At 38.9% G+C, this 17,681-nt stretch overlaps 1 protein-coding gene across 4 annotated transcripts in view; it reads right to left on the bottom strand.

The window, feature by feature from the left end:
• The window catches only part of LOC121330275 (oxysterol-binding protein-related protein 5-like), a 91,285-nt gene that overhangs the window by 16,118 nt on the left and 57,486 nt on the right, over window positions 1-17,681 (bottom strand). For 3 of the 4 annotated variants that reach the window (XM_041276652.1, XM_041276653.1, XM_041276655.1), the window contains exons 2-6: window positions 8,731-8,887; window positions 6,943-7,016; window positions 3,728-3,808; window positions 1,749-1,850; window positions 331-534 (exon numbers count right to left, since the gene is read on the bottom strand). In XM_041276652.1, coding sequence (XP_041132586.1) covers window positions 331-534; window positions 1,749-1,850; window positions 3,728-3,808; window positions 6,943-7,016; window positions 8,731-8,887 — 618 coding nt within the window. The remainder of the gene's footprint in view (window positions 1-330; window positions 535-1,748; window positions 1,851-3,727; window positions 3,809-6,942; window positions 7,017-8,730; window positions 8,888-17,681) is intronic. The other variant, XM_041276656.1, reaches the window with a different exon arrangement.

Here is a 17,681-nt window from a genome sequence, read left to right as displayed (position 1 = left end):
ATTTCCATAAGCCCTACCTGTCATGCATTCCATTGCATATTAAGGTCTTAAATGTGCAGTTCCAAAAGGAACATGATATCCCAAACATGCATTTTCATTTTAAAGCATTACATCTGGTGCTGCCCAGGGAAAAAGAGAGTTATCTGTTGCTTGCCTTCCAGGAAGTCTGTTACACTTGCGCTTCCTGGCTCATTTCAGCTCAACAGATTCTTACTGGCTGCAAAGCGTGTCAGTCATTAGGGGAAGCAGCTGGTTGGTTACCAACAGGAAAGGGCTGAGGGGCATCAAATCCCAATCTAATTGTCCTCAGATCCCTAAACCCTCTCTCACCTTCATGGCCCAGATGGACTTGTCCAGTGGGTGGTACAGTTTGAAGCAGAAGCCGTCCTTTTTGGAAGGCCTCTCGATGAGCTTGCAGGCGTTGAGCAGAGCGGTCCCCACCCAGTGGTCCACCTTGGGGGTCTTGAAGATCATCAGCACCCCAGGCTTCAGCACGCACCACAGCTTTGTCCAGCTCTTGAGAGAGCCACGGATCTGAAAGACCGCCATCCCAAATTAGGATTGCACTGGCTTATGGATGGATAACACACATCACAAAAATGTTTTTAGACAGCTTCTGCCTGTTTGGTTTAACTAAATCCAGCTGCCCGCATCCTCAGTGCCACATTAATATTTGTATCAGCTACGCCTCTCTAGTACATTAAAAGGTAATCTAATGAATGACTGTACACGAAGTGGGATGAAGATCTTATTAAAAACAGAACAACAATTACTGAGGATGACGGAGGGAAGCTGAGATCTGTTATTAAAACTTGGAAGCACCGCTGAGATTATTTCATTGCTATGAATCTTGTAATTTATTTATTACAATATAATATATCCTCATGCCACCCCTGTATACTAGGTATATAGAATTTGCTCAAAATACTTGATAAAGTTCCCCAGTGGGACAACTGAAATCACACACACACACACACAACATTTAATACCAAACAAATAGTATTTGTAACACTGTTCACATATTAAAAATCTGTTCCATAATTTAGGTACAGTCATCTTTTGATTAACTTACAATAACTTACTAAATGTCAAGGTGCGCTTGAAGTATTTACTAACAGGAAAATACTGGTATTATGGAAACTGCACAGGGCAGACTGGGGTCTGAGAAGTAAAAAGCCTGCTGTTCAATTTCTCTTCATATGCTCCATCACACACTGCCCTTGGACTCCAATCCACTGTAATCTGACTGCCATTGTGAAATAGGATTGTGACAGCAATATAACTGCAATAAGTCGCTCATGAGCAATCATTACCATGGTAGTTGACTTTGTCTGATGTGTGAATGGCCATTACTCAGGGGTCAAAAGCTTAAAAATCAGACGCACTTGTTTAAAACATGGACGGATATTCATTAGCTGCCAATAGACCATATCAATCAAACGTTAAGCACATGCAGGCTGTCCAGGCTGTGCCAAAGTGCCGATCTTCACTGAGGATTGTACAGGCTGTGCTGCACTGGCTTTGGCGCTCCCGTGGGTCAGGAAGCAAAATTGTCAAAAATGACAGTGCTCCCCTCCCCCCCCCCCCCCCCCCAGGCCAGGCACTTTCAGTTGTCCTGAGCTGTTGTGGGGAGTTGCTGACAAAAAGCAGTCCACAATTATCTATTTTATATGTATTTGATTCATCAGCTTTAAGATCATAACATTGGTACTGGCAATTCTCCCGAGTCAGCTGCAAGTCTGGCCTACCTTCAGCCAGTTGGCCACGATTACCACACTGGGGTCCTTGAGCGCACTGAACAGCTCTTTCGCTGCTCTCTTCTTCTCCTGTCTGTAATTCTTCTTCTGGACCTGCTCAAAATAGCACAAGCGTATTGGTGAGGATTTCACAGCTGAAGCACTTGTCTGAGTAAGCACCTCACAAAATCACATTTAGTCAAGGAAGCTGCTCAATTGTGTTCTGAACTGTGAGCTGCTTATTGAAAAGGGTTGCTGTACACTGAACGTATATTAAAATAGGTGCTTATGTATTGTGGGATGCAGCTATACACAGTGTAAGTGCATGGGTTTATATGCATGGTCATTTTACTTAAAAATAAACCCACCTACAATGCAATGCGCTTGTATGAATTTTACTAATTTATCATGCATTAGTATTAAGCAGGTCTTGCGTGTGCATTGCTCTGTAGCCACTGGTGTGTTTTAACTCTTGTGCAAGCGAATATTTGAAAGCAAAATAACAGCTGCATTTTTCACTGAAAACAGTGACTATATAAGTACTACATTGGCTGGATTTGAACCCCAGTTTTCCAGGAGTGAAATGCTGGAGTTTTACTGGAATGTTTCACTAGGTGGCGCCGATTTCATATTATTACTGAAAACCCCATAAAGTGGTTATTTTAACACTGCATGGCAGGACTGAAGTGCAACTTCAGATATGTGATGTAGAAGTTGGAGCTGTATGAAACTCACTATATGCAGTATCAGTATCACCTCCATGTAACAGTATGGTACTGAACAGCTTTCAGATACACTACAGACAGTTTTCCCTTCTGTTTTAAAGGCCTTGCATCCTTTTTTCACAAAGCAAAACTGGAAGTGGCAAGACTCTAAACCCTAGTCAAAATCACATAAATACTGATATATTTACATGCAGTTACAACCCCCCAAAACATGGGCCGACTAAACATTGCAGTTTATAAACTGGATCTGCTAGCATTAAGGGTCTGCGTAACTGCAGACACTCGCCAATTAATTCAATTTTTTTGTCAACAAAGGACCAGTTACAGTAATATTTGTTAAGCCAGCTTCATATATTACAGACCTATGTTACCATGTCTGTCACTTCCATAACAGGTCTAGTCTGTTTACCTGTCTTTCTACACAACTTACAGCATTTATTTTATTTACAAAAGGAAACTTTTTACATTCTAAGATTTAAGAGATTTTTTTACTGTACATCATTGTGAAAACTCTGGAAAGTGTGTTACACACACAGTGCAAGAACTCTGCTCCCTGAGGCAATTCTTACCTTGCCTCAGAGCGGTGCCATGTTACTATGGCAACATGCTTTTGAGGCGCTCAGCAGAATATTCAAATGCCGTAGCTGTACTTTAAGTGCATGAGAAAAAACGTAGTTATTTGTTAAGATTTCACAGTTGACACAATATACTGTTAATGTCACATGTGTTGGCGAACCAGCAACTTCAGTTTTTCAACTACTAGGACTGCCTTGCTGGCACTACAGATTTTCTAACATACAGTACATGTTGTTGACTTTTACTCTGGCCTGAATCAGACGTTCTGAAAACTGATCCTTGATCAACAATCTATCTAGATATCTAGATTGGTGATGTTACTGCTGTTTTTAGAGTGCTGGTGTCTTCTAAAGCTGTAGTTCGCCTGTTATAAACAGACCTGGGGGGTGCCGCGTGTGAGCTTTTCTGCTGTTGATGGTGATATCGGTGATGTGCCTACAAGAGGCGGGGGTTGTTTGAGTGTCCCCTTGCACCATATTTTTTGACTGTCTATTTGAACCCTTTTGTACTCATTTCTAAAAGATTAACTCATTGGTTTCTGTGTTTTTTGTATGACTTGTCTTTTTCTGTAAACTGTATTTATAAATCAATTCTTTACACTAAAGGTATTTTGCAAAATGAAATTCGTCTAGATCCAGCATTCAGGAAACCCCACAGAACCCCCACCCCTTGTCCCTGGAGGGAACGCACCTTGAGTGACTCCTTCTTTGCCATTTTGTCAGTAGGCGAGGTGAACTCCTTATCATGGCCATTGGAGAGCTTAGAATCAGACTGGGAAAAATGGGGAAAACAGGAGATTTTCAACGAAAGCTAAAATCCTGCCAAAAAGTAACCCTAATGGAAAAAGGAGTCTACAAGTTAGACGGTCCTCTTAGTATCACAATGTTTTAACATGTGTTGAAGACAGACTTTGGCACATGCTTAACATTGCACAACAGCACTGAATTCAGCTGGAAGTTAGTTAGAGACATTATAAATAATTCAAACTTAACATATGAGCAACGGAACTCGGAACTGATAGAAACAGGTAAGACAGATTCCATTATCCCCCAGATTCTGTTTCTTTCAAATCGCTTTCAAATCGTCACAAAATTCCTGAGCCATGCAACTGGATAAGGCGCACTTCTCTAGATATGACTGTAAAGTGAGACATTTGCTTTTACTGTAAGATTGGTGACTTTGTAATGCAGAACTGTCTAGTTTTGTGCTGGACCATTAATTAAACCAGGTTCATTTCCTGGATGCATTTTCTTCTTTTTATACCTAATAAAAATGGTAATTCACACCACAGCGACTGCAGCAGAATGCCTTTCGACTTAATTAAAATTTAGCACAAGAAGGGCTTATAAAGCAAATGATTCATTCTTATAAAAGGGCATAAACGGTTCAATAAACCTCTACTGACATCCCAATGCGCTGAATTGGAGTATCCCTCTGAACCCAATACAGGGAGTTTGCTGGCACAGTTTAGGCAGCTTTCAGTTTACACGCAGACAGCAGTGACACAGTGAAGACCACAAGCAGACAGGCAGGCAGGCTGCGGTGACCGTTGAGTCTGACCTGCTCATAAAAGATAAGAAAACCTCAATCTCTGGATTTGCATGTTATTGCATTGCTGCATACAGCCTGCTTGAAGAGCCTACACGGTTTTATCCTTGTTTTATAGACTTGATTCACCGGACCAGATTTGATAAGCTACGTCGTTACCTGCTATAGACTCACAATAGAGTAATAAAATACTGTATGTCAGTGAGATCCATCCAATTAGAGGTGTCAGTTACTGTATGGCAAAAATGTAAATTTGACAGTCAGACAGCTTCCATACACCTTCAGACAATCATACTCACTGACCTGATCTAAAGAATGCTCAAGCCAAGTTTCATCGCAATTTGACAGTGATTTTCTATAGGAAACAAATGGGTATATAGTATATAATATTTAGTTTACCCCCAGATTCTGATATTATCACTAAGCTAAAGAAGGTTCTTCACAAGTTTCATCACTAGCCAATTGTTCTCTTAAAAAGGTATTCACAATTCAAAAATGTGATTTATTTATGAACCTACAGTAATGAAGGGGTATCGATGATTTATGTAACCTGCTTTAAAAAAAAAGAAATCATCGTCCTCATACTGGCATCTCTCGGATTTCTTTCATCTGCAAATTCAATTCCAAATGGTGACATCACAATCGACCACCTATCTCAGCCACTTAAGTGTTCTGGTTCTCACCTTTTCCCTATAAATTAACTTAGTTAAGGTTTGTCATGAATAGAACACATATTATAGTTGGATTACAAATAGTAAAGCAGTATATAAAAATAGGAGTTAAAGGATTAGTCAAATAACTGATAACTGTTTAAAATTATTTAATGCCAACAGCATAAACTATACATCTGTTATCTTCATCATACTTAAAATCTTATTTGTGATAGGGCATAGAAAAAGCTTTAACAGAACAAGCAGATCCTTCCCCTAAAGTCTACAATTTAATTATACAGCTTGCATTGCATTGTAAACTGTGTAAAGATGCTAATCTCATGACACGACATCAGTGTCCGATAACATCGAGCTGATCAGTAGTGTTCTCTGCATTTCAGGAGGGAATCTCTGGGCTAATCTAAGGAACTCTGTCTTTGCACTCCATCAATAACATCGCTGACTGGACTAAGTTTCCTCCTAGCTGGTCAGGCTTGTCAGTTCAGCCTCCCAAGGTTCTTCTCCTAGCCACTGTCGATTCAAACACGGCTAACCCTTTCCCTGCTGTGTGTTGACAGCAACCCTGTGGTTTAAGAACTGGAAAGAATTTTGTTCTAGGAATTTCTTGTAGTGGAGTTACTGTAGTACTTATGTAGTTCTGTATTTCTGGATAATAACCCAGTACATTGTGTGGGGGTATACTATACACATCAAATGGTTTTGTATTTTTCAGTAATCTTTGGTACAGAACCTAGTCTAGTTTTGTAAACTCTTTTTGACTCCATCAGCAACTTTGCAAAAAAGGTTTAATTAAATTAAATCATTCACATACTGAAAAAAAAAATATTTAAAAATGGACAGACAGACAGTAGCCCCTGATTATGTGATACATTTATCTGACATTTCTTTGTATCAAATAGTTTGTATTAGGTGGAAATGATATGTTCTATGGGGTGATATAAGAAAAGCTGACGTCCATCTCACAATAGACAGAATGTTGCCATGTAAGCAATTTACATTTCTGTATCTGCGCAAAACATCTCCCATTCTACATTCTCACGCGACAGCTTCAAAAGATAGAAAAACACACGTACAAACTTCTGTGTTGACAGACCCCACAGCACCTCAGACCACAGTTAAAATGTCCTGCATCAGACAAATTCCAAATTCTCCTCCCTTTCTACACACTTCTGAACACAAGAACCTGCCTAAGCGGGAATAACAACCAAGAGCCGATTGTTACGATGGCTTAGGCAGATTTATAAAAGCACCACTTCAGTCTTGAACAAAAGCACACACACAGCATAAAACACAGTGCACATTGGTATTTTAGAATTCAGAGATAATACAATCAGCAGGGTGTTTGTTTTATATTAAAACACTAACTTTGTTGTTATTTTGTTGCATTTTGACAAATGTTTGATAGGTTATTTGCAATTATACCATTCATTTGCTGAAGACACAAAAAAAGAACTGGATCCTGTGACATTCTATCCCTGAGGCCTACTGTATGAACTGTGTGTGAGCTGCAATTACACAGCAATGGGGAAACAGAAGGATCTCGCAAGGTGCCTGGCAGCAGGTGTCCATGGCACTGAATTATCCCTCAGGGCAGTGTTCATCACGACATTGACAACCATGTTGAACTAAAAGGTTGCAGGTGGTTTGCAGTACAGCTGTCGGTGTTACACAACAGAAGCTACTCACCTTACTGTTGGACATGGGAGTGTTGCTGATCTCATCTTTCAGAACTGGTAGACCGTTCCTCTCAATAGCAGTACCTGCCAATCACACAAACAATAGGCATCACTTTAGGTGGCGAAGCAGAGAAGTCAAGTGAAGAATTGAGCTACACGACTAAGATGAGAGATTTAACTGTTTATGTTTATATTATATTTATATATATATATATATATATATATATATATATATATATATATATATAAAAACAACACAGTACTTTGTTTTAATAAATTAGTTTGGACAAAAAAAGAAAAGAAAAAAGATACTCTGAGTTAAAAGAAAAAAAAAAAGTGGGTTTTCAGTATAGTCAAAGCATATTCACTCATTAATCAGGAGTGTGTGTGGAAACCCACGGTCCCAACAAGAGAAAAATAGGCCCAAACTCATTATGTAAACAAAACTGTTCCTGTATTAACTGTATAACAGCTGTGTGGCTGTGATATACTTTTGTTATGAATGACTGGAATAACTTACAAAAATCACTGTGGATTGTAAGACCAGTACTGGGTCGAGGATAAAGAGCGCTTGTTTTCTGTTCTTGCAAAACACCACTCATTTCAAATCAGAGTCGGTTTTGTTGGTGATCTGGATACACTACAGGGCTCTGCGGCAAAGTGGTGAATACGTGCAGGTGAGTGCAGTGCAGAGCGGATTAATCACACAGACAAACGATTCACTGGTGCACGAGTGTTTATTAATGGTTATAATGTCCAGAGCCTTGTGGCAACAACCTGTAAACAATAATAATGAAAGAAGTGGTACAGAGGCGTGTATCACTCCTGTTTGTAAAAATCCTACGCAACCAAAAGTCCCGTCTTTCCTCACCCACACAAAACACAAACACAGACACAGTTCCGATGCGTGAACTAAGTGCTCGTGGTGCAAAGACAGTTCCGAAGTGAAAAGGTGAGCGTTGATGTCCGGGTTAATGCTGGCTAGTACTCTTTAAAGACAAACCACACAAAACAAACAGTGTTATGAGACAGACGAATACACAGAACACTCACGGTTTTCTGTTTCACAAATTATGGGCTCCTTCTAGGTTTTTTTGCTAACCATCTACAAAGGAACAGATCACTGAAGCTACACCCCCTATATATACCCATGACCCCTAGGTTAACGAGCGCATCCACTCCTCCAATCCTCGGATGCCACGCCGTCTACCGTCCGGGTCAGTGAGCTTGGGTGCCGTAGCTCCGCCCCCTTCCTAAATGGCCGACTTCCATCTACCCTATGGAATAAATTGTCTTGCCATTTACTTAAGGTTACTCTGTTCCTTCTTTCTAGTGCCCTCACAGGTCGGGAAGGAGATCTGACACCAAGTGTCATTCAATCTCTCTCACAGGCTCAAAATAAAATCAGGATTCTGTTTAAAAATATATTGCTGCTATTCTGACAGCAAGCACTTGTTTCTTGTTGAACATTGTAGGGTGTTCTGTAACCCTTCAAAAGAGGTTGTAACTATAAAATAATTCCATTAAATCTTACCTGTCCTGCATTTCCATTTGCTACATACAGTAGGTCTCAAATGCACAATCTTGAAAGAAACACATGTAATAAATCACAATCTGATACTAGGTTAAAGAAAGTTTCTATGCCTCGCTCTGAGGAAGTCAAGTCAGTGAATAGGGGAAGCAGCTGGTCAGTTAGAGTGTTACAAAACTACCTTTAGGGTTATCTCAACGATGAAAGCCAGTACGATCATGGCCCTAGCAGATAGCAACGCGTGGGGGCACAGGGGCAGCGGTTTACCTGGACTCAGGGGGTATAAGTCATTGTCTCCCCCGTAGGAGAGGTTCCTCGTCAGCTTTTGTGGATCGATCTTTTGAGGAGTGGATGTGTTCGGACAGAGAGAAAACCTTCGACGAAACAAGTTCTCCTCCTTCATCCTCTGGGCTGTGTGCGTTTTCTAAACAGAATAAAAAGAGGGAAAAATTAATTCATTAGCATTGGAATAGCACATCAACATTACACAAACTCATGTCATGTGATGTAAAGTGATTGTAGCTACCAAAATAGTTCCACACCAGGCATCAGGTTTTAAAATTTAAATACTACAAATTTACTCAGAACTTCACATTTTAGAACTACATACACAGTGAAATAAATTATTTTTTTTGCCCCAATTACTTTAGAATACAGCTTGATACTTATGAAACTGTTGCACACTGTTAGAAATACCTTTTTATTTATTAAAACAGACTTTAAAAACCCTTCTTTAAACAAGTCATGAGTTAACGCTTAGTGAACTACATTGATATTGGTAATAATGTATGCTGTACAATTAATAGCACAAGGCGTGACAAGTCATTTTTTCCCAGCTGCATGACAAGAACACAGCACACCCAGAGGAATTGTGTTTCAGGGAGATCAACACAATTACATGGAACAAACACGATTGGGCAGGTTTCAGTGTTAAAATATATGATATTTACATAGGGCCATGTTTTCCACTATGTTGTAATGAGAAAGGTATGACTAGTGATTACACACTCAGTAATTAAACTTTCCTTTTTCTCTAAATTACAATTATTTCCATATCGCGTGCTACTTAATCGTGGATATTTAACTTATGAAGGGGCATTTTCAACACATAATAAAAGTAAGGTAGAAAATCTAGGCCAGTTTCCTTCTTCTAAATTGGAGTGAGACAGTAGATTATGGTTGGAATTTTCATTTTTCAAAGATGTTTTTACTTCAATATCATACTTTTACTGATCTGTGTTCCTCGTTTCAGATCCTTCTACCTCCCGCTGACACTCAATCGTCTCAACGTAATCTACAGCCTTGTGTTTTATTTCTTTTGCTTTAACACCTTATCAGTTTTGATTCATCATGTAGGGCGGGATTAGAAATAGTAAATCTCTCTGTGCAGTCATAATATTCGATGACACCATCTAAACACTCACCGCATGACAAAAACAACTACACAGACTCAAGTGTCCGAGCTAATGAGAAAGTGTGAGGAAGAGGAGGGTTTATTTGCCAACAATGAAATGTCTGCAGTTTGATGCCTTACACATTATTAGGCAAGCAAAATCAGATAATCTTTTGTATTATTGTAAAAACAAATAATATGTACATTAGCAATCCATATTTGGGGGTGGGGTGGGAGTATTACCATATAATGGATGGCAATAATTTTTTTCCCATATTATATGCAACACTTGCTTGGAAAAGCATGTTTCAGTCTCGACAAACATTACTTTGCTCAAGTTTCTAACCTTGCTTCCTTGAATCCCCCACTTCAAAAACCATGCAGCTTTTTAAATCAAGAAATTCTCACGCTCAGAGATTTCCAGAATAGCTATTTCTAAGTATCCAGTTTTAAAAATCATTTCCTCTGCAGTTTCCCCACCCTCTCATCTCTGAAAGCCAGGAACCTTCATCTCTACCAAACCAGACTGTCATTGCAGATAACAACCCTCCCCCTCCACACACACTGACCTCGGCTGGTATCGCCATCACTCTGAGATGCAGGAAGGCATTCACAGACACAGCAGCGACTTGAGTGACACAGATGTGGAAATACAGGACGCAGTGTATAAGGGTACTGTTTCAATGACCACACAAACCTAACTGCTTACTTGTACATGATAAAACGTTTGAACAAAGACTATTTTTAGTGTCATTAAAAGCTGACTACAGCTATTCAGGTTAATTTAACAGAAAATGTAAAGCAGGTAATGCCTTCCTTGTAGAATGTACATCCACTAGCCAATAATCTTAGCTCTCAGTGAGGTTCTGAGAACTTTTAGATATTACAGCAGCTCTGATAATGCACAAATCCATTTATTTCAATCTAGACAACGTAGCAAGTATCCTGCTCAATGGAAAAGTTACACAAGAGAGGACTTATAATTAGTGTTCCACATTTGCAGTTTATTCCGAATTTTACCGAAAAATTACAGGATTTTTTTTATTTTATATATTTATTTTTTAACTGGACGTCGGTTTTTACTGATTTATACCCGATTTTTGCTTATTAGTCAATATTTTCCTGGTACTGTTTTCTAGGAAATACAATATTTTGATTAAAATGCTGTTTTATTTTGACTCTGGCATTGTAATAATCAGCTGTATACTAAGATAGAGCAGCCGTTTAGACGTTGGAGGATCAAATAACTTTAAAACGTGGTTCTCTGTCACTTCACAAACACATTATTATTGATAATTACTGTGGCAACTGCTAGGCGCAGTAACTACTAGCTTGGATCAAAAACTAAATTGAATTACTTGCACCAAAATATAATATTTTTAGTGAATGAGGAATGGGGAGAAAACATAAATCAGTTTATGTTATATTCAAAAGAAAATGAATGTTCTGAAGTATACAAAAAGAAAAAATAGCAGAAGTGGGTGAGATGAGGCAGAGGATGCATAGCGCTGCAAATACGGCTGCACTGAGGTACATGTTCACACTGACAGTAAAGAACACAAAAATAAGCGGCATATTAAACTAATACAATAAAATGAACTGAGAGAAAAGGAATCCATTTCTGTGGCTTTTACACGTTTGTTAGAGAACTGTGTTTGAAAATGAGTTTGTTAGAGAACTGTGTTTTGCTGGACAGCCACTGATTATTGCAGAGAGGTATCTTTTGGTGACTTCGTAATCGTAAATATATGACAGAAAATGGTGATGCTTTAGTTGGTAAATGTATATGGAATTGTCACAAAGACGGCTGCAGTGGGTGACATCAGACCAGAAACAGGAATCAACATAAAATAAACAGAGAGGTGGAGTTTGATGAAGCTGAGCGATTCTTACCGCTCAGCATTTAATAATTAAACAAGCAGAAAATAAAAGGTTGCAAGACAAACAAAACACAGGACATGGTGCTTTAGCCAAAATAAAGAGATGAAACAAAACGGACTAACAAACAAACAAACAAACACGGTGAGTCAAAACAATTATTTACTTTAGTTTTTACTTTCTCCTCTCCACACCCGTTCTCCACTCACCGAACACACAACCCTGAGTGAGTGAAAACATGCTGCTTTTATGCAGCTGTACTGAGACTCGACTGCTAATCAATCATTCAATTGGAGTCTCGGTATAACTGCAGTGAATTAATAAAAGTGCAATTCCCCGTGCTCACATATTACATTTTACCTGCACATGAAGTGCTGTACAATCCTCGTGCCTAAATACAAACATACATTTGAAAACACTTGTGTTACACAGACCCATTTATATCCCGTGTACCAATGACTATACACCAACATTAACACCCTACAACTAACATACAACACAAATAAATAGCCCAGGGGGTGGGGCACTTTGCCACAGGAATGCATTGATGTAAACGTCCAGTGTGATTTCTGACGCGTCTCCCGATGGCTTGCACTACCCAGTTCTGTCAATTTTCTTTTCTTTTTATGATTTCAAGGTGAATAAACCAGGCTTGTTTTGTGCTGATGTCATGTTCATACCTTCTGTAATACTATTTCCGTCAGCAGAGCGATCGTCCAAACATTTGCAAAGTATGAGCTAACTTGGGAAAATGTGGCTTTGACTTGCAGATTCTACTCATCACACATGCCAGGGACATTATTAATCAGAAAGAACAACTGCTATGCATCATATTCCACATGTAAAGTGTGTATACTGAGATTTTTTCCCCACGATTTTTACAGATGTTTCAATGAAAAATTTTTTTTTTTTTTTTTTTTTACTGATTTTATCTCTATTTTAATATATGTAAAATAAACTGAAAAATTCCCAGATTTTTTTTTTTTTTTTTTTTTAAAAGATAAAAACCTAAAATGCAGAACACTACTTATAATGTAACCCAAAGAAAATCTGAACTCCAAAAGAAAACCTCTGGAAACAACATGCAGGTACAGGCAAAACTGACCTCTTGAAGCGGAAGACTAGTTACCGATCAGTTTGAAAACAAACATTGATTTCCTTTGTGAGACTGTGTGGAGCAAGTTAAAAAGCAACGTGCAGTATATTGATGGTGCTGCACCATTTTCTTTCAGGACTGCAGTAGCCTACAATATAGGGTTACTTTTCTTGTGATTTATGCTTTTTTTGTTTTACATTAGAGAAAGCCTTTGATTAATCAAGTACACATTTTTTGTCACCTTTGGTATTAAATTTCACAACATCTCCATAGCGGCATTCTGTCTAATCTAGCACAACATTCAAGTCCCAAGTCTGGACAGGATTAGACAGGTTTTACTGTGGAAATAAGGACACCTCACAAATTCACTGCCCTTTATAGATCTTGTGTGTGTGTGTGTGTAATTCACTATGTAGAAAAATATAAGTATGACATATATCTAGTTGGAACTCTACCTACATACACAGTACTCTTGCATCAGATGTAAGCACTAGTACAGTGTTGTACTGTGGGATTTGTGTTTGCTTTGCTCTATGCTTGCCCATGTGATAACTGATAACTCATGCACACTCAATTCATCCTGCACAGCCCTCACCTGAATAAATGACGTTTGCAGGATGAGAAAAAACACAACAACTGAATTACTCGATACAGAGCTAAAAACAATTCCCTAGTTCATTTCAATCTCTGCAAGTATACCGTGTTTAATGCAGGTTCATCTTTATTTACAATATGTTTTGCTTCTTCAAACAAGAAAAAGATGACTAAAAAGAATACACATTTTGTCATCTCCAACTGCTTATTTCTCCTAATGTAGGATAGTAAAAATGTGTTTTGCATGTGTATCTGCATACAATATTTCAGACAATAACTGCAGCTACACCCAAGGATTTCCACAAAGTTTGGTTGCTTCGTCTTTATTCCAACTATCATGCGAGTCCTTAATACCTAACCCCGGTTCTGAAAGCCAGGACTTCAGCTGAAACAAAGTCACTGAAGAACATCTCCGATCTCATCGATGACATTTCCAATTTAGATCAAAGGCAAAACCATAAAACCTTATGTGTCTTTAAAGGTCTATTTTTTTAGCAGGTTGTTCATGCAGCTAGGCGAGAATATGATCTACTGAGAGTATCGCTTTCCAGACCAGAGAATCAGATCCTGTATCACTTCTGCCTGCTAACACCTTTTTTTAAATACACAGATGTGCTATTTTAAGAAACCTCCATATGACCATGGGAACGCAGAGTCGTTATTTATGGTAGGTCACTTAAAGAAACCTGTTTTAAAACTGTTGGATTGCTACTTACAGTAGCTCTTAGCTAGCAGTGTTTTTTGTGATTGTGAGGATGTTTACACTTTGAAGAAATACCTACAGTAGCTTCTTACAAAAACTGACCTGGATTACTAAGTATACAATACCCCACTGTACTGTCCTCACCTCTAACCTCACCACTGTTCCCATCTAGCTGAAATAGGGACTGCACAGAGTGTGCCACCTGGTTGTTGGGGTGAAAGTACTGAATCCTGCAGAACATTGGGACCAACACGCAAGTTGGGTGGTATGTCATTTGCAGAAGGACCTCCACTCACCTGGGGCTCTCACGGTACAGATGGCTTTCCACTGGCTATTTGTCAAGCTGAGAATGCAAAACTCTGGCCTCACAACACATCTGAATGTGGCTCGGAGCCGAGATGGGCTGGGGACCCCACCCCACCCACCCAGGACCAGATCCAGAGGGTTAAGATCATGCTGGGTGCGATCAGTCCACACCAAGGCTAGGCCAGAGAGATGCTTGGCTTTCCAGAAATTGGTAACTGGCTGTCGAGAACACATACAACAAATATAGTTCTACTACTAAAATAGCTCTGGAATATAGTACTACACATTTATTTCAACATAAAACATTCAGTAATGTTGATAATTACAGGTTCTGGTTCTCGGCGAGAAAATCTAGCAGAAACCCCACAGGTTCTAATTAGCCCAATCAATGACAATCTATAACCCTCCTGTGATGTCACAATGACCTAGAAACCATCAAGAATGTGTGCTATATATGAATATGTCCTGTATAGTGCGTCTCTTAATAGATGTCACCTCATGCAGTTTGAGCCGAGTTGTTCTTGCAGCTCAAACTGTGCAAAATGATTCCTGTGATAAGAGACTCTACACACAATGTATTATTACCTTTTTAAAAATCACAAAATCCAAGATTGCACTCAGGAACTGGAACTGGAACTGGAACTAGAACTTTGGTGAATCCTGAAAGGTGATTGGTTGATTTCTCATATGTGATTTATAATAATAGCCACACCAAGTTTCATCACAATTTGACAAAGATTTGCTAGATATTTGCTACTTGACTAAGGATTCATCCATAACTGTAAAACTCAATGGTAGTATCAGTAATACTAAAAGAAATGTAGCAAATTCTTTGAAAAGCATTTCAATTAAGACAACATGTTTGTCAAATCAATTTAGAAGTTCCTTTTTGTAGTACTATACTGTACTGATTGACCTATTGCACACCCCAATAAACCACATCTGGATTTTACAGCACAACAAAAAACAGCCAGGTTTGCATCAACCATATAGCAGCGTTCATCTCAGGATTCTCTCTCAAAACACGTGGCTTCCCTGGTGCTAAAAAATCCAGCTGTGGCTGGCTGGTAATCCACTCTTTTACATGTTGAAGTAAGAGACTAATGCACATTAAATGCATTTATATGGATGAGCATATGATAGATTACTGTACAAATCAATCAAAATTTACACTAGGAATAGGAGAGACTTTTGGTGCATGCCATAGTCTGACTGTGCTCCTGGGATCAGCTGTGCAATGTGCGAGTAGGGGGCTAAAAGATTTCCACAGTAAATCCCACTTTCTGCACTTTGAACTTCAGTTAGGGGAGGGGGGTTATGACTACCCATACTCTGGCATGATCTACTGTACCATGCATCTGCCTCTCCCAAAAAAACTCACAGATTACAGAGAATCAAGCTTCTGTGCATCATAAATACAAACCCTGCTTGGAAGACCATTCTAATGTTTTTTTTTTTTTAATTTTATTTTTAATGAAATACAATCTGTTTGGATATTTGCCACACACTGCCTGGACCAGGGCTTTATTGCACACATTCTGTATCAACTAAGACAATGCCGTACGTTTGAGATGTGAAATTCACAATGCATAAATACAGGGCTGCAAATGACTGGTGTTACTCCTGCCCGGGTTTAGTATAATTTGAAAAGACACACGCTACCTGGGTAGCGAGACTAACTCATTGCTCCACCAATAAACCAAGATCTTAAGACCGCAAGGGGCTTGACTACTGTAGCACAGATCGAGCAGCTCTGAAACGTAGGCAGGAGCAAGACCATGCAAGGTCTTTAGGTGACTAATGAAATGTAAAAAAATTAAACCTGTGTTGCATCAAAGCCAATGAAGACATTTTCAAAAAGGGAGGTAAGGTGCTGTCCAGCCCTTAGTTACTAATATTAATTTCTTAGCAGACGCCCTTACCCAGGGAGACTTACAGCTGTATACAAAAAATACATATAGAATTACAGTACAATACAAGCTGTAGTGTTCTGAACATGCTGAAACCTACTCCTAGGCCCACTGCAGAAACAGCAGGCCACAGCTACAGTGTGTATTGATGTGTGCAGTGCAGTGCACTTCATCACAGGCTCATGCCAGAACTACAGTCATTTTAAAACAGCTTTTCCAAACCTCTCACAGCAGCACTAGTATAAACAAAACCAGGGATGAAGCTGGTGAGGGGATACTTACAGTATAATAAAAGCTTTTTATCCAATGGAAAATTTTTGATATACTAGGGAGGGAGGGAGACAGGCAATTGGGATAATGCCAGTTGTTCTGAAATACTACTTGCGTATTCACTGAGAAACCTCCCTGCTTATCGAATATTTACACTGCTTGTAAAATCAAAAAAGCCTTGCAAAAGCTCCTATTTACAGTAGAATTAAACTTTGGGAGTTTGATTTGATTTTAAAATTATGTAGTAGCAGAAAGTAGATGCTGTATATATATATATATATATATATATATATATATATATATATATATATATATATTTTTTTTTTTTTTTTCAGTATTCCTGCTACTTTAAAGCATTGACATTCTATTTTAACCTTCGCTGAATTTTTCTTCATACTCAAAACAGGGACATTTTGGAGCAACAGAATTCAGAACCACTCAGACAATCGTCAAACAAGCCAAAGAGTTAGGGGGAAAAAGCAATGACATTTCAGCCATTTACTGAGTTAAGGAAATCTACTTTACAATGTAAACATCTCACTTTAGTGGAGAGATGCTAGCTACAACAGTATGTAATTTCTTCATAGTAAAGATGGAAATGGGTACATCCGGGAGTGTGAATGAGCATGCATACCATTGGCTAATCTGATAGCCCACTGCCAAACAGCAGAGACTTGGCACACCCCCACCCAGTATTACGAGGACTGACTTTAACCTTGCCTAAATGTATGCACTGTAGTTTCTAAGACATAATGCAAACCCCTTTGTAGTATTGGGAGAATGCATACCTTTTTTTTTACAAGTTGCAATACACAAGCTGTGTGGTGTTGTGTGTGTAATAGTATTCTACCACACCAAGATGTTTTTGGGAAGCACACCCTTTTATTACACAAGGGAAGTACTAAACACAAACAAGGCTCATACAGTATTATATTTAAAAAAAAATGTGTTACTTTGCCAATTGATTTTTACCCTGTTTTTCTCCCAGTTTGAAATAGCCAATTATTTAGGCTCAGCTCACTGCTACCACACCTGCGCTGACTCAGCAGTGGTGAAGACAAACACACG

The sequence above is a fragment of the Polyodon spathula genome, chromosome 17 (assembly GCF_017654505.1).
Source record: "Polyodon spathula isolate WHYD16114869_AA chromosome 17, ASM1765450v1, whole genome shotgun sequence".
In the NCBI taxonomy this organism is placed as follows: domain Eukaryota; kingdom Metazoa; phylum Chordata; class Actinopteri; order Acipenseriformes; family Polyodontidae; genus Polyodon; species Polyodon spathula.
This window is presented reverse-complemented; position numbering and strand designations above follow the sequence as displayed.